The sequence below is a fragment of the Strigops habroptila genome, chromosome 9, assembly GCF_004027225.2.
Source record: "Strigops habroptila isolate Jane chromosome 9, bStrHab1.2.pri, whole genome shotgun sequence".
Lineage (NCBI taxonomy): Eukaryota > Metazoa > Chordata > Aves > Psittaciformes > Psittacidae > Strigops > Strigops habroptila.
In genome coordinates this window covers 28800264-28821944 of record NC_044285.2, presented here as the reverse complement: position 1 = coordinate 28821944, position 21681 = coordinate 28800264, and the positions used below count along the sequence as shown (strand labels likewise).

General features: G+C 49.6%; 1 protein-coding gene across 3 annotated transcripts in view; it reads right to left on the bottom strand.

Moving 5' to 3' along the window:
- The window catches only part of OPHN1 (oligophrenin 1), a 64252-nt gene that overhangs the window by 28534 nt on the left and 14037 nt on the right, over positions 1-21681 (bottom strand). For 2 of the 3 annotated variants that reach the window (XM_030496978.2, XM_030496979.2), the window contains exons 2-5: positions 16206-16301; positions 11816-11877; positions 9075-9146; positions 940-1041 (exon numbers count right to left, since the gene is read on the bottom strand). In XM_030496978.2, coding sequence (XP_030352838.1) covers positions 940-1041; positions 9075-9146; positions 11816-11877; positions 16206-16301 — 332 coding nt within the window. The remainder of the gene's footprint in view (positions 1-939; positions 1042-9074; positions 9147-11815; positions 11878-16205; positions 16302-21681) is intronic. The other variant, XM_030496980.1, reaches the window with a different exon arrangement.

Here is a 21681-nt window from a genome sequence, read left to right as displayed (position 1 = left end):
AGCTTGACAATATTTGACTAGCATTTGTCTTGTCAGCCCACAAATAGTTCTGTCTTCACTTAAGAAAAAGCCTATGAAAAGCATCCAGCCCAGGCTTTGAGCACTTTGCACAGAACCAGACAATTGGAACATTGGCCATTCTTCTCAGGTCTGCTCTTTCATGCATGGATCCAGAACCTCACTCCACTACGCAAGGCTTTCCCAAAGCCTATTTGTTATTTCAGCATAAGCTCTGCCTCCACCCACAGCCCTGCACTGATGAGGACAAGGCCATCGTCATGATCTTCTTGCCTGACTCCAGCTGCAACCCAAACCCAGCAATTCCAGAGCTGCAGCACCAGGTAGGACAACGCAGCATTGCTGTGTTACCACAGCTTCCACAAATTTTGCCTTGCAAAGATGCTTGATCTGACAACTCGTTTGACAGATTTGATTTGATCCAGCTCCTCTGATGTGGGCTGGAGCAGCTGGGGCTTGCTGCAGCAAGTTTGGCAACAGCAGGGCTGGAAGGGGTACCTCCTCCTGCTGCTCATGGCCACCATGGGCCTGCTGCCACAGCTACCCCTGCAAACACAGGAGCTAGACAGGAAGCTCTGCTGGCAAAAATAATAGTAATAACCAGTTCTTTTTCAGCCACATCAGTTCCCTGAGCCAGGTGAAAGAGAAGCCAGAGGTGTCAGTGTAGCTGGTCACTGCCCTGTACCATAAGGGTGAGAAGCTCTGACAATGCATAAAGCCACTGCTACTGTTCAACACACTAAGGAGAACTATGATCTTGATTTTCCTGGTTTCACCCAGAGAATCTAGGCTTTAGTTGATTTAAGTGCTTCTCAATTTTAATCGGTTACTGAAAAGGACGACTTTTCTCCCTTTTTTAAGACCTAGAGCAGCTGGTGACGTTGCTTCTGGACCCAACTGTGTAGAAAACTCCATACATACCTCCTGTAATTGGGATTCCTTCTTTTTGGAAGACAGATGCAAATGGCGATCCAGCATAGAATAAAACTTCTCACCATCCTTCTCAAACTTTTTCTTTCTTTCCTGCAGGAGTTGAAGCAGAACCAGTTATTGGCATTTTCCAGAGAAGAACATGCAACAATGCCAAGATCTTTTGCACAGTTCAGTATTCCCATGGGAAAACTCTAGTCAACACAACCAGAACAGAGAGCCCCTTTCCAACTGCTCTGCTTTCACAGTCCATTCTAGTTCCAACCAAAGACCAAGCTCTGGCAATATTTTGTGGCACAGGCACTTGAAGGATTTTGTCATGTTAGCATCATGGCAAAAGCCCCACTGACGAGGTATTGCACCCCTTCTCAATCTCTTCGATGTCAAGTAAAATTGAGACATATTAATACGTCAAAAACCCATTCACCATTTGCTAATATGCTGTTCACATAGTTCGGAAACAACTGGGCAGATACTTTAATGTCAAAGACATGTCTGGGATAAGAAAAGATTTGTTAGGAGTTTGGCAGTTTTCTGTTTTGAGGCTCTTGCTGTGTGTTTCTGGCAAGTGTCAGAACGAAAGCAGAAGACTGGAGGTGCAAGACATGGGAGGGAAGTCATCATCTCTGTATCAGTGGTGGTGGAAGGAGAGATTGCAAACCTTGCAAGCAAAACTTACCCAAGCTTTACTGCAGAGCGCGCAGCCCGAATACGGCCCAAGGTAATGCTGCCTCAAACACAGCTGGTTTACAACACACATCAGGAAGACCTCACCTCTTGGAGGTCCCCTATGGATGGTAAGAGCCCTCTGGTTCTTACTGACCTACTGTACATCTCAAACATGCCTACCACAGGCATGCAAACGCGAAACACGGACTGATTTGTTAAGAAAAAAAGACTGTGAAGGAACCACTGTAACAGAAAGAGTTGTTTGCACTGGAAAACCTGAAAGAGTTAATGTCTCTTTTTCTCTCATTCTAGACATTTAAGAATAAAACTCCAAGAGAACACAGGGAAAAGACAAAATGAGGACCAGGGTGTTTGCTTATGCCTTACAATGAGTGTGAAGCCACAGAGGACTGTGGCAATCAAGAAACAATGATTAGAAGCCAGGCTGACAAATACCCACATCAGATGGTAACAGCCATCAGCGACTGCTGAGAGGCAGTTAAATTGCTAAAAGAAGGAAATTCCAGCCTGGTGGCAGCCTCAGTGCCAGGTCTAAGCAGCTGACGACTGGTGTATGCACACTACAGGGTATGTACAGGATGCCCAGATTCTTTGTCTAGCTTCTGAAAGCTCAAGAAAGTGGAAAGTGAAAAAAGAAAAATCTCAGCCTCCTGTGGAACTAATGGTATCTTTCAACAATTATCCCGTAAGACCCCTGAAATCCTGTTCTCTTGCCTCCATTCAGAAATTCATGAATAAGCAAACACACACCAACACCACCGCAAAACAGAGCAGATGGACTCTGCCAGACTGGTCGACGTGTTAGTTCCTCCTGAGATCAGTAGCAACTGCAAATTTTGAAACTGTGTTTGCTGAATAAAGTCCTTTCTCTTTCTTTAACTGGTTCTCCTGCTATGAAGTTTTGCTTCCCCATTCCACTTGCACTGACTCTTCAGACTGTCTAATGGGATGTCCTACACAGCAGGATGCCTGGGGGCTCCCAAACTGGTACTTTAGCTCACCATGGTTAGCCCCTGCCTGACGGTCTGCCTTCTTCTCAGTCCTTGATCAAGGCAGCTACTAACGCATTGCCTCTGGAAGAAGAAAGGTTATTTTCTGGTGGGCACACAAGGAGACACTCGTAGGTTATTTACTGGAGCACATGAAGCTCTCACAGGTCCCCTTGTTACCCACTGTCAGTAGCATAGGCTCTCGCATTCCTCGGCCTTTGCAGGAGGAGCAGCTTGCCATCAGCATTCAGACTTGTGCTGGTGGACACTGGTTCCTTCTGGGCACCTCGGACAAAGGGTGGACAAACTGCCTTCCTACAAAAAAGGATTTCTCACCCCACAAGAGTCCCGTTTCTCTAATCCTTGCACAATGCTATAGGGAAAGCACAATTACTATGGAAAAATGCAGCTGAGATACAAACTCAAATATCCCTGCTTATATTTAACTGGCTTAAACCAGCAAGCCTTTACCCCAGTAATTACACCTACTGCCCTACAGAGACCCTGTGGTTACAGGACTCTAGAAGGGAAGTATATCTTCTGGTATCATCCTCTGCAATATTAGGGATACAATTACTCCGTATTAGCAAATCCATGCTTCAGAATAAAAAAGAGATACACATCAAATCCAGAAAAGCAGAGAGACCTCCAAGGGTGAAACCTAAATTAAGCAGCACTGCAGCTGCAGAGCCGATGCCAGGAAGGACTGTCAAAACAAAACACCACCCTTGTGACTAACACCCCTGATAAGAAAATCCAAACTCAGAGAAGCAAAAGTGTTTTGAGAAGCAGCAGTTACCATGTCTGTAAGGTCACACTTCTGGACTGTTTGCCTGTGCCATTAGATGCCACATCTAAGGCAGTCAGGACCCTAGGCTTGTTTTCATTTCTGTAAACAAGGAGTCACCAAACCTCAAGGCCACAGAAGTGGAGTGAAACACAGCTGCAGCCCACACCTCTCCTGCTGCCGGCTTCTTGCATCTTAGAGAGGGCTACGCCAGCAGCAGGTCCCAAAATCCCCCAGTGATGGAAAGCTAGCTCAAACCCAACCAGCGAGAGCTCATCTCTCCCCACAGAGGTGGCACGCAGACGTGGTCTCTCAACACGGCAAGGGACGGTGCCAGCCACGCTCCCTGGGGGAGCCTGCAGGAAGACACGGCCCATCCTCCGGCAGAGGGTCATCTCTGCAGTGGAAAAGATAGGTGAAAGGAAAGAAAATGCCTGGGCAAGCAATGGGACAGCTTTTACTGCAGCAGGAGCTCAGAGGCCAGCAGCAAATCCTTCAGGGAGCGCCACCTCCTCCGCTGCGGAGCACTAAGCCCTTCCTGGGGATCAAGGGGATTGGGAATGACATCTGAGATGGACACCAGTGTGTGGAGCACGGCTTGCTCCTGCAGAACTGCTGCCATACGGAAATGAACACAGCGCGGAACACCATTTTTGGCCACCAAGGGAGTTTGCCAATCATTTCCCACTCGGGCTAATTAACATAGAACTGAAAAGCAGAAGGATGAACTACAAATCCCTCCTGATTGTCAAGCCAAGGCTTCTAACAGCTTGTTGGCTGCTGAACAGAGCAAGCCAAGACAAAAAAAAAACAACACAAAAAACCACCCAGACTGGAAACATGAGCACAAATTAGTTCCTCATGAATACCCAGCAAAGGACAGCATTACCTTCCCATTAAGATTTGCCAAGTCCAAGAAGCCACCCAACTTATTTGCTCACCAAGAGACACTGAACCGATTTCACCTGAGCGCAGGCAGAGCCACACAGCAGCGAAGGAGGGTGCTCTTCGAAAGCTTTGCTTTCCAAGCTTCAGCAGATGCTGCTTTAACCAGAAACGGGCAGGAGTCCCTGGGAAAGCACAGCAGCTCAGGCCCAGTTTGAGCAAGAGACGGAGCAGCCAAAGACTACAGGGGAAAAGGGGCAAATGCACTTGCCAAAACTCTCCCTTAAACATTAGCTGCTATTTAGCATCTTCTGAAACGCCCATCCTAAAGGAGGCAGACTGAGCTGCAAGCATGGAGCTCAGCTCAAACGGCTGCTTCTCTTTAAGAAAAATAAAATATAACAAAACAAAACACACTTTACCTGCTGGGAGCCTCCACCTTGGAGCATACCTGCAGGGCTTCAGAGGAGAATCAGCACCCAGCAGGACATGCAGCCAGCCATCAACGGGAGATGGGCATGCAGCCAGTGCTGGGTGCTTCTGGGCTCCCCACTGCCTTTCTCTGCCTGCACATCCCTGGCCCAGCTGCCTCCTCCAAGCAAAGCTGCAACATGGCTCCAAGCAGAGCTTGGGCAACACTGCAAGTTGAAAGCCTGTAAATATTAAATGAATCTGCTTTCGCTGCATTTCCCACCCCCTTTGGATGAAAGCAACAATACTGCTGAAACTGCAGCAGAGCTGCTGCGCTCACAACACAGGTGCCCAGTCACAAAGAGTGATGTGTTCACCGTCACTTGATAAAGAAGACAGCGCTGAATAAATTCAAACCCCAAATCAGCTTGAGGAAATGGCAAGCTGTGGCTGGAGAGGAGTTGAAGGCGCAAACTGGGAGGCAGGTTCTGTTTCGACTGGCAGCCTCATCTGGCAAACAGTGGAAGGAGAAAGGGGAAAAAGAGAAACATGTTCATACGGAAAAAAATACTTCATGCCTGAGTTTAACTAATTTGTATGATGCATCAGCATTTATACAAAAAAAAAAAACCCAAAGGTAATTTATAAAAAGCTAAATGCTGTTGAAGGATGTAGAAAGAGCATTTCTATAAAACCACACTCAGTTTAACCTGGTCTTTTTCCCTCACCCACTGTGTTCTCTCAAATGCTGCTTAGATCTTGCTCCCACAGAGATGAAAGCAAGTAGAAGTTACTGTCCTTCCTTTCTTTTAAAATTATTCTTAATGTAATAAGAGAATTAACTAAAAGTGCTTTTAGGAATACACGTTATCTGCTTTTTAAGAACTTTTTGAGAAACACTGCATTTATTCACCATCCCAGGATGTAGTAAACATTCCTCCCGCAGCTTACAATGAGTCCAAACAACTTTTTCCCCCTCTGGCTTTTTTGTTTTGCTTTGTGTTTTCATTTTTGCTTTGGTTTTCTTCTTAGAAAAAAAAACAAAACAAAACAAAACAACTTTCTCCTTCCAAGTGGAATTAGAATGAAACTTTTCCTATCCAAATCCTCCTAAACGTAATGACTGCAGCAAGGCTCTTAATAACAACCCCCCAGTCCCAGAGCAGAGCTGGCCCACAGCATGAGCCAAAAGCCAAGGGCGTTGCTGGGAGGGACAGGCACCTCCTTGTGTGAGGCCCCAGCACCCTGAGCTCCATTGGTCTGTCCTGCGTGAGGGCAAGCACGGACTTCCTCAGGCTACTGCAAGGCTGCAAACCACGCACTGCTCTGCTTCACAGCTCTGTAGATCAAGAGGAACGTGCGCCAGGTAATATCGTGCTCATTTGGAGCTTCAGGCCACAACTGGTCCTACCATCCTGCTTTGCTTTTCCATTATTAGCAGGCACATCCCTCTAATTATCCTCTGCTAATCAAGAACTCCACCCCTCCATGTGCTACTCTGCTCATTTTCAAACCTCACGGTCAGGCACGGCTTCACCAAGCACGCCTGGCACTCAGACTGCTTCTGCCGAACAGAGATGGCACAAAATCCACAGGGTCTATAGACTACATGGACCAAGCACACAGTCTAGCCTCCATAAATATGATCTAATGTGAAAGGAAGACAGGCCACCCCACACGCTCTCCCCTGATACAACCCGTGCCCTTCCAAGTGCTCGCAGCAGTCTCAGTTACACTGGTTCCTTTCCCCTCTCACCAAATCAGCACTGGACCCCCAGCCATGAACTTGCACCGGCCCCACAGCTTCCGAGCAGAGCAAGGTGCAGGTGCCAGGGCTGAGAAATGGGTCAGCTCAGGCGATCCAGGATCCTCTGCTTTTCTCCTTGATGTCCACACATATAAACATTTACTGACACGTCACAGGAAGAGCAATGATCCCATGGGTCCGGGGTTAGCAAGAGAAAGTGGCTGGAGGGGGGCAGCTGCGGTGGGTCCCAGTGACACCTGGAGGATCCCGTGTGTGGGAGCACACCATCTGAGCAAGGAGACTCCATTCATCCCCGGGAAAACGGGTTAATGCAGACTCAGATGTCTTAGTCAGACTGACTGGCTGCTCTCCAGCCAGAGTCACCACAAAGCCCCAATTCAAAGGCTCTTCCTATCTGGCTTCAGCAACTTGCAAAGAGAACAGAAAGCATCTCACAGAAGGCGGCTCTGCCAAAATCTGGGAAATGAAGCAGAGGGCACAAATTCTCTGTGTCATGTCTCTGGGCTGCTCCACAGCCTGGCCCCGGCCTCTTTCCCCCTGGTGTAAATCAGGAAGGATCATCGGGTGATGCCAGTCAGTGGAGGCACAGCAGCAATGGAGAGGGACCCCCTCGCTGACAGAGCACCATTGTGAGGAGTCCTCATTTGTATTTCATGCCTTCTGCAGAGGGATGTGAATGACCCGGAGCAGCTCTGCAGGCTGGCAAGTGAAGGAGGGCTTGTGCCCAAGGCGATATCCAGCAGCCGCAGCCCAGTGGTGCAGTGTGAGCTCCTCCCAGGAAAGCTTCAGAAGTGAGGGCAAGGGTCTGGAGCAGGCTAGGGCTCACTTCGAACCTCAGACCCACTCAAGGCTGCAGGTGGTGTCAGAGAGAGCATTATCTTCTCCTGCACCCCATCAGTGTGGGCACAACCTGCAAACACAGCAGGATGCTACATGCCCCGCTGCAAGCTCCTGTGTGCAAGCACTTCTGCTGAGCCACACAGAGCCCTCCAAGGTGCCCCTGACACCTCTGCAGTTCGTCTTCCTCATCAGAAACAAAATCCAAAGCCAAACCATAAAAACCTCTAAGTAATCTGCAACGAATCCCTACTTTCTGCTGCCTCTTAACTGCTTCTGAACAGCATCCTGCCACTGCCCGATGCCTCCACCTGAGGTACCCAGCCCATCAGCAAGGACCAAGAAGGGCTGTAAGGTGCCAGATGAATCTGTGTCAGTGTTCAGAGCTCCCTGCTGCTGGGACTGTGGCACCAACCATGCTGAGACATGTGCCTGCCAGCCAGACACCAGCCAGCTCCAGAGCCGGAGGCACAGTATGTGACCCATCGGTGGGAGGTGGCATGTGGCACAGACCTTGGAGCAGACCACGCTCCGGCCTGTAGACAAAGTAATCCTTACACACCTGAAGAGCAACCCAAGAAGAAAACAGCCTGAAGGATGCTTTAATACTATAATCTTAACATTTGTAGACCATTGCCCTCTTGACTTAAGTGTTCCATAAACACAGAGGAGAAAATCAGCTTGACCTTGTCCCCATGACTCCTTCCCCGTGACTCTTTCCTAAACACGTGCTGGCCCTATGGTTAATGCAGGCAAATCCATCAGGAGGGAGTTTTCTCTCAGCCCTGGGCACATCCACGTGCTTGTAACACCAAGGCCTGTTGCAAAACCCACTGGCGAGGAGGCTTCACCCCTGCGCCTGGTTCACTAGCACAAGACCAACAGCCATGGCGCTGCCTCCACCATGCTCACGCTGCTGCGGCTGCTCAGGAGTGTTCTACACACATGGTTGTGCCGGGGGATTCTGAAGGGCAGGACGGTGATCAAGTATCTTTGCTCAAATCCTGTATTTATTAAACGTCACAGACTCCAGATGGGCTGGGCGGAATCCAAGCCCCAAGTGTTCTCCAAAACATCTCCATTTCTGAGCTGGTTCAGAGCCAGCCCCATTTCAAGCTGCCACTGAGTAATGTGGAACCTGGACTTCTCGATAGCAGACAAGGGAAAAATAATATTTTCTGCTCAACTTGTGCAGGATTTGCTTTCTACAGTTTGTTTCTTTAAAAGTTTGGTCCATCTGAAAGACTCGTTAGATGCTTTATGTAAATATTTCTTAACAAAAGCCCTGTGACTATAATGAAGTTCTGACTGCTGGCCTCTGCTGCTCTCTCCCCCTCCTGCTCTAACACACACTTAGCTGAAGAAAGTGTTTTATTCTCAATAGCACTGAATGAACAAAGGGGAGAGAAGAGAAAGAAGCAAGGAATACCTCCTGATCACTGGTTGAAACAAGCACTCCTTGCTCAGGATGGAGAAAGTGCTGGAATTAGGCCAGAAGAGAACCCAAAGAATTCAGGAAAAGGTTTTGGAGCCTCTTATGATTGAAAAATCAGACTAAAAGTCACAGCACTGACTCTCTCGTGCCAGCAGCTGAAAGCCAGCATTCAATGGGGAAGTTTCTAAGAGCATGAAGTGGAAACATTGTACAATAATTGTCTACTCTTCAAAAGCGACAACAACAACAAAAGGTAGAAAAAATTGAATTAAAATATAGTAATAGGAAACAAATATGTTTAAATTTAAAACAAACAAGCCTTACCTTGGTGAACCCTATTTGCTCCTTCCGAAAGTTTTCCAAAGGTTTGATCAGCAAATCACTAGCGTTCTGTACCTACAGCACAAAGAAAGAAACGGTTTAATTACAGGATACAGATTAATTTTCTCCTAAATAGAGGCTGAATAGGGTTAGAAGCCAAGAGCTCTTAGATTTCAATGTCTCTGACTGCAAACTTGTCCTCTGTCTGTAGGTGAAGCTGCTTAACCACCCATACCGACTTTTCCCCATCCGTAACACACAGAAAACCCCAATCACAGCACATGAAGCTTTGGGGACACCCTGTAGATGACAGATGGATTTCCCCCAGCCCACCACCTTCCCTGCACAGTGAGCCGCTGCCCTCTGCCTGGAATGCTGCATTGCTCCCACCAAACCCCAGGCGTCAGCCTGCTGGAGCAGCAGCCATCCAGGACACCAGTTTCCCTACAGTCCTGTCTGTGCCAAGGCAGGCTTTGCTCCTGCCTGCCTCTCCAGCCTCAGCATAACGCTAGGATGGCCCCTCATAGGTTGCAGCACAGTGTCACTACACAGCCCTGGCCACCCAGCCAAGCCCTGCATCACCGGCACTCTGGAGCGAGCTCCCAGGGCAGCACAGCCTGCGTGGCCCCTATAGCACATGCTGCGTCAGGCTGGATGATCCCGATCCCACTGGTGACAGCACTTGCCACCCATCCCATTTTAAGAGAACCACTGTCCCTATGCGACACAGGAAGAGCCAAGAGAGTTGATGTTCAACTAGCATTAGCAGCAGCCCCAGGAGGCAAGGCTGTTTGTTTATCTCTGAGAAGCACAAACCAGAACCAAATATATTCTCAAAGCCCACTGGGGACTGCTACTTACTTGTCAGCTCAGCTGGGTCCCTGCCTGCAGCGAGCTGCCCTGCCTGCTCTAATGGCAGGGAAGGGAGCAGGGAAGATGTGCTCCTGCAGCTGCTTCCCCTCTGCCACTGCTGCTGGCCTCTCTGCTCCAGACATCCTGGCTGTGCACTCTCCTGTCACCCAGGCACACCACTGTACTAGCCCTGCCTTCCACGACACATCCACCCTTGTCTTTAATGTAAAGCCATGATGGGTAAGATCTGAGAGGCAGTGATGTGTGGAGTCACTAGCATCTCCCAGTGAACACAGCAGATAGTCATGCTGGTGAGTGCACTGCCAGAAAGTGGCTGCTGCAGCCCTGAAAGGAGCTTTTTTCCAATGCAAAACATCCCTTAAGAGCTCAGCAAGGCTGCAATGGGCAGGAGCTGCTTCCCAGAGAAGGTGTGAGGAATGACCCAAGCTCACATGAGCAGAAGGCAGGACTGGGGCTGGCTCCTTGCCACGGCTTTCTCATGGTCTGGCGTTTCTCACCACAGACAGCACTGGGCTTGATGGCTCTAATAACATGGCTCTCAAATAAATGATGGACTTTCCTTCTCCTGAAATCCAGCCAGAAGAGGAATGACAGCAGGTTGTCTGTCACTGCAGGAGAGTAACAATAACAGCTAGGGAAAAAGGAAAGCCTGCACATGGCTCTTCCAGTCCTGTCAGATGTCTGAAAGATGCTTTCCTGGGACATGCTCTGCACTCCCTCTCCATGAACTCAGAGGCAAATTCACCCCAGTTTGCACTACTGAATCCAGCTCCATCCTGGCACTGGGACACAACCTGCCGTCTCTTCCTGTCCCCACTTGTGCTGTGACAGGCTCTCTCCCCAGCTCCAGTGAAGGGACAGGGGAAGAGAAGGGGTATGACACTACACTGCCACAGCCCTTTCAGGTAATCTAAAGCTGATGAACATGGTGAAAGCGTGAAACCTTCTGAGCGAGCTACTGTTAATAACTGATCCTACAAGCAGAGCAGGGAGAAAAAGAAAGAATAAAAATTTAGAGAAGCTGGACAGCATCCTTAAAAGCATCCATGATCCCTGAAATGATTTCTTCCACCCAATTACCCACTGCCAAAGGAGCCATTGTACCTGGGATGGAATTAACAAAGAACTATCTTACTGCTTTCCTCCCGTTCCCTGCCTGCCTGCGGACCCGCAGAGCAGTCTGTGGTGTCCCATCGGCGCAGCCACCGCTGCAGTACTGGCCTAGCCAGCAGCCTGGCACAAGCTCTCTCTGCTGCACGAGGCAGAGGAAAGCAGAGCCAAGCAGCACATTCCTGGCATGCTGTAAAAGTTCTCCACCAAGCCTAACCTTCGTGTTTTTCCTGGACTTAGGAGTGAGATGGGAAGCCAGCACGAGCTCTGGAGGAGCTCTGGAGAGGCAAAGCGCACACCACAGCGGGAGGCTGAAGGCAGCGCATCGCTCCGCAGGAGCTGTGCTGCCAAGGGCAGGGCACAGGGGGACCCACGTGCTTGCACCCGGCAAAAACGAAGCTCAAACTACATTTGGCTGCTTATTCTTTAATAATTGTTTTATCACAAAACCAGCTTGTTACCAGCTCAGGTACACCTGGTACGCCTGGCTTTGCAGAGCAAACCTGCTCCAGATGGCCGGGTCCTGCGGCTCCATGACTGCCTGGCATGCAGAGTGCCAGGGACAAGCTCTCCCTGTCCATGACCAGCACCTCCCCTGTGCTGCTCAGTGCCCATAGCGATGGACAAGATGTGGTACAAAACACAACGTTCCTGGTGCTCCCAGCTTCCTTCCGATGGTACATGGTGCTGCTTGGCCATGATTTAGCATTTAAATTTGTGACGAGGCAGTAATTACCAGAACACAGTTTAGATCATCTTACCATCATGGACCTCTCCAGCTCTACTTCATGGAGCAGCTCTGCAAACTCCTTAAAGGACTCGGCTGTGAAGAAAAGAAGAGGCTGGTCAATGGAGCTGGGATGTGGTACAGGAGCATGGGACACACACCACGGCACCCAAACCTGTCTGCACCTGCAGCATCGCCATCTAAAGGCTTGCAAAAACCAGAGGAGAGGTGTCTGCTTTTGTCGGACAGTGAGTGAGGCCAGGGCACCAGTAAAGGCTGGCCACGAGTGGTATTTATTTATGCACTGGAGAGGGCCTCCTGCCCAGAGCAATGACGGAGGTAACGCTGTGGGAAGGGAAGGCAACATTAATCAGCTTTCATTAGGAATTGTAGTACAAAGCCAGTAAGGCAGGCAGCAGGGAAGGGGCAGCCACCAGCAGCAGGGACCACAGCAGGATGTGCCCTGGCACAGTGGGGCTGCCTTGTCCAGCCTTCGTGTATGCCAGCAGCACCAGAATCAGCCCAGGACCTCTGTCTGAGCTGTAAAGTACTACAGGTGCATTCTAGGACCAAGACAAGCCTGTACAATGAAAACAGTCTGGAATGACAGAGATTATGTTCAGTGACAAGAAGCACAAAGTCCGTGTACCTACAAAGGAAAGGAAGCAGGTGTAGAAACAGTCACAGACATTGACACCATTCCCCAAGATGTTAAAAATTAAACAAAGAGATCTCACTGATCAGCACTTTTCTTGGAGTCCAACTACAACAAAAATAACATGAAATCTTTCCCTTAACAAACTGAAACAACAAGGTTTATTTAGCCTGGGGCAAAAAAGAAGAGACTAGGTGAGAGTAGCTGACTCTCCTTACGCCAACAAGTTTATCACGAAGAGGGAACACTCAGGCCCTGTCTCTGCCCAATGAAGGAGAACATGGGAAGGGGCTCAATCTGTAGCAGAGGAAAAAAACCTCTCACCAGCAGAATGGAACAAGGAGCACTGCAAAAGCCTCTGTTCTCCAGGAGGCTGTCAGACAAGGCTGGGCAAACACCTGCCTAGCATGCAGTGTGGCTGTGTGCTACATGCCTGCAGGGCATAATCTAATTGCCTCAGTGTACCTGGGAACTACCTGGGAGCTAGCTGGGAAAGGTTCCACGGTGACACTCATCACCTTCCAGCAGCAGGAGCCGCACCCTGCTTGCAGCAGTGTTTGGGACAGGTCTGGCCGCTTCACGTTGGAAAGTACGGAACAGCTTTGTCAAACCGACAGGAGTTCTTGTGCTTGCAGTTCAGAGCCTACACTCGCTGTGACACGTGTGGAGGCACTTGATCGCTGTCTGAGAATGAACGAAAGATCATCAGAAGTGCCTGGCTGACACCAGAGCTCGTGAGCAGGACAGTATCCAGAGCTCCAGCACGCCGGGCTTGGCAGGGGTAACACAAGAGGGAACACATCAGGCATATAGCAAGGCACATACAGGAATAGCTCGTCCCACAGATAAGAGGAGAGGATGCATTTCTGTTCCATGTGCAAGCTGAGGGCCCTCTCCGCTCATCCACAGGCAGTACCTAGAACTACCTGTCCTTCTGCTAAAAAAAGGCTGTAATGCTGCTGCACAGCCAGCAAGTACCAGCTTCCAGTGTTACAGGATTCTCTCTGCAGTTGCTGAGACAGACACAAAAAGGAAAAACCACAGCCTCGTGACACAGCCCCTCAGCTGGCATCATCAAAACATAACCTTCTTGATGAGTCAGTAACTTCTGAGTTCTCTTCCAGAGCAAGGGCTTCAAAGCCCAGCACATGCAATGTCCTAATAGTTTATTATACTTGACCACAGGGCCGACACGCTGACTTTCACTGTGGTTTCTCAGGACAATACGAAACCTGAAGTGCGCACAAACATCGGGAGCCCGAGCCAGAAAAAGGAATTATCAAGGGGAGAAAAAGAATCCAGCCCTGAACTTACAGGGAAAATGTCACTGCTGAAAATTGTCACTAGATGTTTTTTCCCTTGCTCTACAGGAAGAGCCCAGACACACCATTTCCTGGCTGTAGTCACACTGAACTTGCCCCTGCACTACAAACACATGGCTCAGGCTATACCCTGCTGCCACACCAGCAGTGTCCGGGAACACTGGTGTGGACTCGTGCTACCGGCCTGGGTAAAACGCTTGCAGAGCAGAGCAGGGAGGCTGCAGCCGGAGCCTGCCAAGCCACACCTGGGAACTGCCCAGGAATGACTCAGCTGGCCAGCCAGAAACACGCCAGGAACGTCAGCAGCTTACAGCCAGAGGATTTCAGGTGCCCATGCCTAGGAGGGAGGAACACACCATCCCATTTCACTGCTCCATTCATCTCTGATGGAGCTGCTGATTCAGGACCCACGCAGGTGACCGATGGAGGGACAACAGCCGCTGTGTAACGCGGATATTAACATCCCAGAGGGAAGCGCTGCTCCTGAGAGACAACATCAACCCAGCGTCTGTGTCCTGACTCACACTTGCAGAGTTGAAAGCCACCACCTGACATGCAGGGGTGTCAGCCTCCTGTCTGCCTACATAAAAAGAAAGATGTGCGCCATCAGCTATATTTACAGATCAAACACGTTCCCTGAAGTACGATAAGAAGTGTTTGTGAATGTTTTGCTTCATTCCCATATCCTGCACATCAAATGAGCTCCTATGCTCCCACGCAGATCTCTGGCACCCTTGCAGGAGATGGAAGCTGCTACGGAGATGTCAACGCCCTGCTGCTGTTTCAGGAATAAGGGAGCCTTGCAAAGAGGCTTAGCCCCAGCAGGCACCGCAGGGATTGGTGTAGGAGGAGGAACACAGCACAGGCTTTTTCATAGGGGAAACCAGGGACCTAGTCTTGAAAAAGCAAAACAAATATTCCCCAACAAAAACAGAAGTAGGGAACGCACTCCTTTCACCGTGGAGTGTTTTATATTTGCTGTGATCTCTTCTTGCTCTCCTCCACCCACCATCTCGCTATTCAACCTCTGCCATTCCCAGCAGCCTTCCTCGCCAGCCAAGCGCCGTGGCCCCACCACCCCACCCCACTGCGTGCAGGCTCTGCTCCCCTCCCACAGCTAGCACACAGAGGCAGGCAAAGAGGCAGCACAGGGACATGGGACATTGGAGCTTTGTCCCTTCCAGCCGAGAGGAGGGACACTCCTTTCCTTGGGCCGCTGTTCGCTTCAGATCTCTCTGCTCCCAGAAGGGGCATTTATAAGGCAATGTTTTCCCCTCCCTTATTCGGATGTGTTTGGAAATTTAGCACCTCTACTGCCATTAGATTTGGAGGCTGACTCATTTCCAGTGGGTTTCACCTAGAGACTTTCCATAAAGGAAAACAGATTTTGAATGGCAAGCTGCAATCTGCTTTAAATCGCTTTAAATAAAACAAACCAAAGAACAGGCTTTACTTCCTTCCCCTTTCAGCGATGTCTGAGAGACCTGACATCAGCAATGCCACACTTTCAGTTGCTCTTCAACATCGGCCTGCCAAAAGCTTCTGGCTTTTTGTTCTTTTTTTCTACATCCAGCCCCTAGGAGCAGCCTGGCTGATGCCCTGAGCCCTCCAACAGGGCAGCACATCCCCTCAGCCCAAGGTTTTGTCCCATGGGCTAGAGTCAGACCCTTGGGGGCTGGAGGGTCTCCCCTTCTGCCTGGTGCCACCCCTGCAGCACTATACCCCTGCATCAGTCATTCAATAGCACTTGCGAAACCAACAGCAGCTTTAATTTGAAACACACTGAGTTTAGGACATCTAGGCCATTGGGTTTAGCTCCCTGGGTGCAGCTGGCACTTGTGTAATCTGCACAGTTGCACCAGGCTGGCAGGGATGTAAAATGGCTTCAGGATTGCTAATCCTGAAACAGATGTGTGTGGAGTACTACAACACTTGTGCCACAGGCAGAGGCGGGCAGTTATTTTCCATACACCACCACATCCAGCAATTCATTTCTCCCAGCAGTTTGCAGCCTGGTTCCTTTTTCAGGGCAGTGTGGGACAGCTTTGTTTTTGTAAGGCATTTTCAGTGGAGCAAATGCAGCTTTGGGAGCAGCACCCGCCTGGATTGGGAGACACAGCCGATGCTCAGCACCAAACATGCTCCCCCTCCACCTGCTGCACTGGGAAGCAGGACATACTGGGAGGCCAGCACCACCATCCTCCCCAGTGCCTGGGAGCACAGAGCAGGGCTGGAGCTGTGGAAAACCCCCGCAAATTATACACTAAATTGGGAATGTGAAATTCTACCCGTGAAAGTTGAACTTAGTAAAATAGGTTATGGAATAGCTGACTGGCATCTGAGAAACCTGCTCTTGATGCTGTTTAAAAACTATATCAGTGCACACAAATTCCTAGAGAAGGCTTTCTCAGTTATTGAAAGAGGGCATCAAAAAGAAGAAAACTTACCAATATTGATCTCATCATCCGTTAGCGTGTCACCAATAAAGTCGAATTGAAAGGACTGCAAAGTCTGGGAGAATTTCTGTACTGCCGATGAGTAACCTGGAAAAGGGCAGAGCAATAAGGCTGAGTATTTCTGCAATCGTTACACAGAAGTGGCAAGCCTTAGCCATTTAGCCTGAACAAAACTATAGTGAGGCAGTTAGCAAAATCCATAGGCATCAGGAATTTCAGCACTTCAGAAAACGCTGCAATTTTAATAACAAAGCTGAAAAGAACAGCTAATCAATAGCCTCATATCCTGCTGTATACAGGAAGAGCATGGAGGCTGTCAGACAGGCTTGTCGCTGTTCAAAGTTATTTTTTTCATTGTATAGGAGAAAAATCTGTAAAGTTAGAAAATAAATGTAGGGAAAAAACAAAGGACTCAAAATAATTGCCCCTCTTTAGGTGGTCACAGACACAAACAGGCCCTAAGGAAGCAGGACAGTGCTGCAGCTGAGTGCGGGGAGCCGGAGGGCTCAAGCTGCGCCTCTCAGCGTGTCTGCAGATGGCCCTGGGACCCGCTCCTGGCCCGCTGGGGGAGAAACAATCAGTCTTGAAGCAAAGACACTTCCTGATGGTGGTTGGTAGCTCAGCCCAAATTATTTTTGGACTTTCCAGAGAAATTTCTAGCCAAAAGGATCCTTTGTGTCTCTGCATCCTGTGCGGCTGCTTCACAGCTCCATCAGTGGCTCTGCTGTTGGGAAGGTGTCTGCTGACCCTGGCAAAGGAACTGCAGCCGGGACGGGGACACAACACCACAGCACACCCTGACGCCAAAATCACCCACTCATGACAGCTGTGACAGCCACAGGAAACACTTCACCACAGGAGAAACCAAGTCCTTCCTTGCTGGCAGAGCACAAGAGGCAGATGTGGTGGATTTGGCAGCCTCACATCAACCATACCTTCCTGCCCAAAGAGACATGCTTTTTAGGGGGTTAGTCTTTCTCCACATACCTGAGACACAAACAGGAGGCTGAACTTGCCTGACCTTAGGGAATAGGATGTCGACAATAAAACAAAAGCAAAGGAATAATTTTATATTTTTAGATTGCTATTTCCCTAATTCTGGACCCAGGCTGGATTCCTTTGAGGGGGTGCATCGGAGATAGTGCTTTCTGAAATTCAGGAAGCTGCAAGTGTGAAATACATGACGACATGGATGCTACCATGCAAGCAGCTTATACAGCCCTGCTTTGCCAAACCAGGGGAAGGATTGCTGTAACAGAGCAACTCTGTGTACATGGGTGGTGTTTTTTGGTTGGTTTTTTTTTTTAATTTGTCTTGTTTAAAAAAAGAAGACATGTACAATCACTTTTGGCATCAGTTTTTAAAATCTGGAGGAAATAACAGCCAAAAATGAGGTGTGAATTAGTGAGGAATTGTCTCTGCACAGTATTGGCTACCCCCTGCATTTCTAGCCTGAAGAAAATGGTGATCTGGGTGTAATTTTGTTTGTTCTTTTCCATAGTATATTCAGTGACAAAAGAACTTACCACCACAGTGGCAAATATGGGTTTTTCTGAAATGCTGCTACAAAGGGGAGAGAAAAATTGGACAGCGCTGGATTGGACATTGGGAGAAGAAATCAAGCGCCAAGTCCCCAGACAGCTCTGCTTCCCCTGGCCCTGTGTCAGGAGCACCCCGGAACCCTCCAGCCCTCCCCAAGGCCCCTGAACAACAGTGGCATGTGGGGACAGCCAGGTCCCCGGCTCGGGGAGGAGAGCGGCCTCAAAGTGCAGACAGTCCCCACTTTCCCCTCAAAAGCCTCGTTCAGCAGTTTCCTCCGGCGGGTCAAACCTTTGCTCCTGAATGGGCAGATTCAGGCCTGAATGTCGCTACTTAAGCGCAGCTGCTGGGGGGTGGGGGGGGCGGGCTGAGAGCACGTAAATGGGTGAACTCTAGCACAGAACGATGTCATTGATTTGATGGAAAACCTCAGCAAATAATTCACTCTCAGTACCCGCAGCGTTTGCTTCAGGCCAGGGCAGGAGGCTTTCATTCAGTTGTCGCTCAGGGGAATCTTTGTTTGTCCCCCCAAAAACCCTCGTCATCTTCTCTGGATGCTGCTGACACCCCCCTGCCAACCCCTCCTCGCTCCTCAACTACATTTGCTAGTGGGTAAACTTCAGTCATTCCATTTGAACACCCACCTGACCCAGCACCGGGTCCCTGAGCAGTCGCTTTGAAAGCCAGCAGCACCCCGACCAGCATCTCATCCATCCATCCATCCATCCATCCATGCATCCATGTGCGCTGGCTGGGGGACAGGGATGAGGCCCTGGCTGGCTCTGGCTGCATGTGTCCCTGTGAGCCAAGAGCACGCACAAACCCTGGTTTGGGATGGAGGGTTTCATGCACTGGTTTTCCATTGCATCTGTCAGCACAGTGTTTAGCCCCAGCATCGGAGAAATGGTCCTTGGCGAGCTGCTTGCCTTTTTGTTTCATAGAAACAGGGGGTAAGGCAATAGCAGAGAAGGGTTTGAAAAAGCCAAACGCAATATATTTTAACCAGAAAAAAAGAAAGGGTATAGCTGACTTAAATTACATTTTCCTTTCAAAATGTCTGGCCTGAACATTTATTTGCCAATTGTCTAGCTGAAGGAAATCGAAATGGATGTGCTATAAACCACATCTCACATTAGCTTAACAGTGAAAAAACAAAATGAGCACCCTTTAATTAGCCCAGTGCTGTTTGGTTTAGCTTAGGACAAGGAATTTTTTTCATTATAGGGAGCCATCCTCACCCTCACTTTCAGCCAAGTTGGTGTAGGAAGCCCACATCAATCTGCCCTGCTGCCCAGAGCTAACACTGCCTGAAGGTGGGCAGCCATCCCCCTGTGCCATGCCACGGTGGCAGGGAGGCCAGAAGCTGCTCAGCACCATGCACAGACCTCACCATAGAATATCAACTGTGGAAGATGCAGGGTTAGGGAAGGAGAGGACAAGCCAGAGGGAGAGCCAGTGCTGCGAACGCCTGGCGCAGCTCCTGAGGAGCGCTTAATGGGAAACAGACTCCTACAGACCAGCGTGACTTGTCCTCGTACACGTACAGAGCCTTGGCTGAACACTGGCTTCTGACAAACCCTATACGCACATACAGAATGGACAGCATTGGGTACTGCTGTGGTATTATGGGTGGTGTTATGATGATGGGGTGTTTATTGGGAAATTAACGTTGGGATGACTCTGGCAGCTGCCCCTGCCGCCGCAGTGCCCACTGGCACCAGCCACCAAGGGACGAGGAGATGCTCATGCCTGGGGGCTGCGTCCCTGTGGGGTCCAGGGCCAGGACCCAATGCAGAGCATCACCATGCACTGCTCAGAGGTACCCTCAGTGGCACCCAAACAGTGGCTTGGTGACAGCAGGGAACGGGGCAGGGCAGGGGAGGCTGGGGAGAAAGGGATGAGCCAGAGCCATAGCCACAGGAAAGTGGCTTGACAGCAGGAAGGGGCCACCATGGCCAGTAGCTGGAGCTGGACAGGAAGAGATCAGCTGCGTGGAACAACGAGGCTAAGCTCATGCTGAGAGACAGACACTTAGAAACCTTTTCCCTCCCGATCAACCACATGGCTACCGAATGCCCCCCCCAGCTTTGCACACCCCAAGCCTGCCAGGAGGGAGAAAGGTGCAGGCTGGAGTGCAATGGCTGCAGGGTCTTGCCCTGCTCACACAGCGATGCACACGGAGAGCCGGGCCGTGCTTCCAAGGCAGGGATATCACTGCAAGCAGCACGCGAAGTCCCACCCGCTGGCAGCCCTGAAGGGCCCAGCCTGCTCTTGTACAGCTCAGCCTGTTTCCGTGGAAACGCACCAAAACGAATTCGATCAGGATTCCTCTAGGACTCTTCTTCCTTGCAGCGCTCAGTAAGCGATGCCAGCTCTCACAATTTGTGGTCACAATAATTTACTCTCCTAGTGAAAATCAAGTCCCATTTCTCCGCACAGAACAGCCCCAGCCAAGCTGCGCCTGGCAGGAGGCAGGGAAGCAATGCCAGCTCCAGCCACAGCCTTAGAAGTTACACAAAGGACTTTCTGGTTGTATTTATATATATATATAACACACCTCCCGAGACTGCAGCTAGGGAAGGATGTGCCCCACAGCCTGCTCAGCAAACTCCCAGCAGAGATTCTCATTTCAACCTTTCACAGCAACCACAGGTAACCAAAGACCACAAACAAAAAAATCTTGCTGTCTTTGCCTCTGAAAAAGGCCTCTGAAAAAGCGCAGATTATGCCCAGGAGCCCTAAACTAGTTTGTGGTTCTGCTTTCTACCTCGCTATGCTTAGAATTTAAAGTGGAAGGAAACCACCAGCTGCAGGACAGACCCCATGGGGGCCACAGCCCTGTGCAGCACCGCTCGCTGCCACGGCTGGAGAGCAGGGCACAGAGGTGCCAGCCAAGGGTCCATGAAGCTGGAGGTGGTACAGACAGATGCACATCTTTAGGGAGCCCTGCACTCCTTGTGGAAGGGTCACACTCCTCTAAGTCTCTCTCTTGCCAGGAGAGGAAACTATGCCCCTGAGAACATGGAAATGGAACTGCCAGTGACAACCCACTGTTGACAGCTACAGGGACTACCAGGATCTTGTGCACCAGCAGAGGAGGGCTGTGCTTGGATCACCTCATTTAAAACCACAAGGACACAGCGTGACGTCAGAGATACAGAGAGACAGCAGCGTGATTTTTAGAAAGAAACACTTTAAAAATCAGCAAAAAACCTCCTACACGGTAAAAGAACAGGTTTCTGGCTAATCCTTAGTCACATCCTGCTCCCTGTGCATCACACTGCAAACTAAGGAGAAAAAACAAACAAACAAACAAACAAACCAAAGCAAACAAACAAAAAAAATACACCTCATCACCATAGCAATCATTGGCCAGTGACGTTTCTTGAGCAAACACAGTCCTTAATTTAACTTGACTCCAACTGAGGGTAGGTATAGCAAGGCAAGAACAGCTGACCCGAGATCAGCTCCCATCCCGGGAATGGCGCAGGATGCCTATATTGGAAGGTGAGAAGCAACTTTAGCTGGTCTCCCTGCCTGGGCCAGCACATGGGCTGCAAAGGGAAGAGCATCCCCCGAGACTTCCATGGGGCAACGAGCCACTCTTAATCCTCTGCATCCGCTTGCAGTGTGGAGGTGCCCTGCAGGGAGCCACTTAGCAACACCTTCAACAATCCACAAGGAAAACCCAAACCAATTCTGAGCTATGTCAATGCAAATAAACAGATCCAATGTAAGGATCCATTTTTGTGTTTGCTTTCTTCCTCTCCAGCTTGAAAACAGAAATATCAAAACCAGCCACACACTTTTTTTTTTCTTTTTCTTTCAAAGAAGCAAACAAAAGACAATAAAAGCTCATTCTGTACTTAAATAAGAGCATTCTAAGCCAAGGACAAATTTTACGGTTAGGATCTAAGCTCTGGAAATA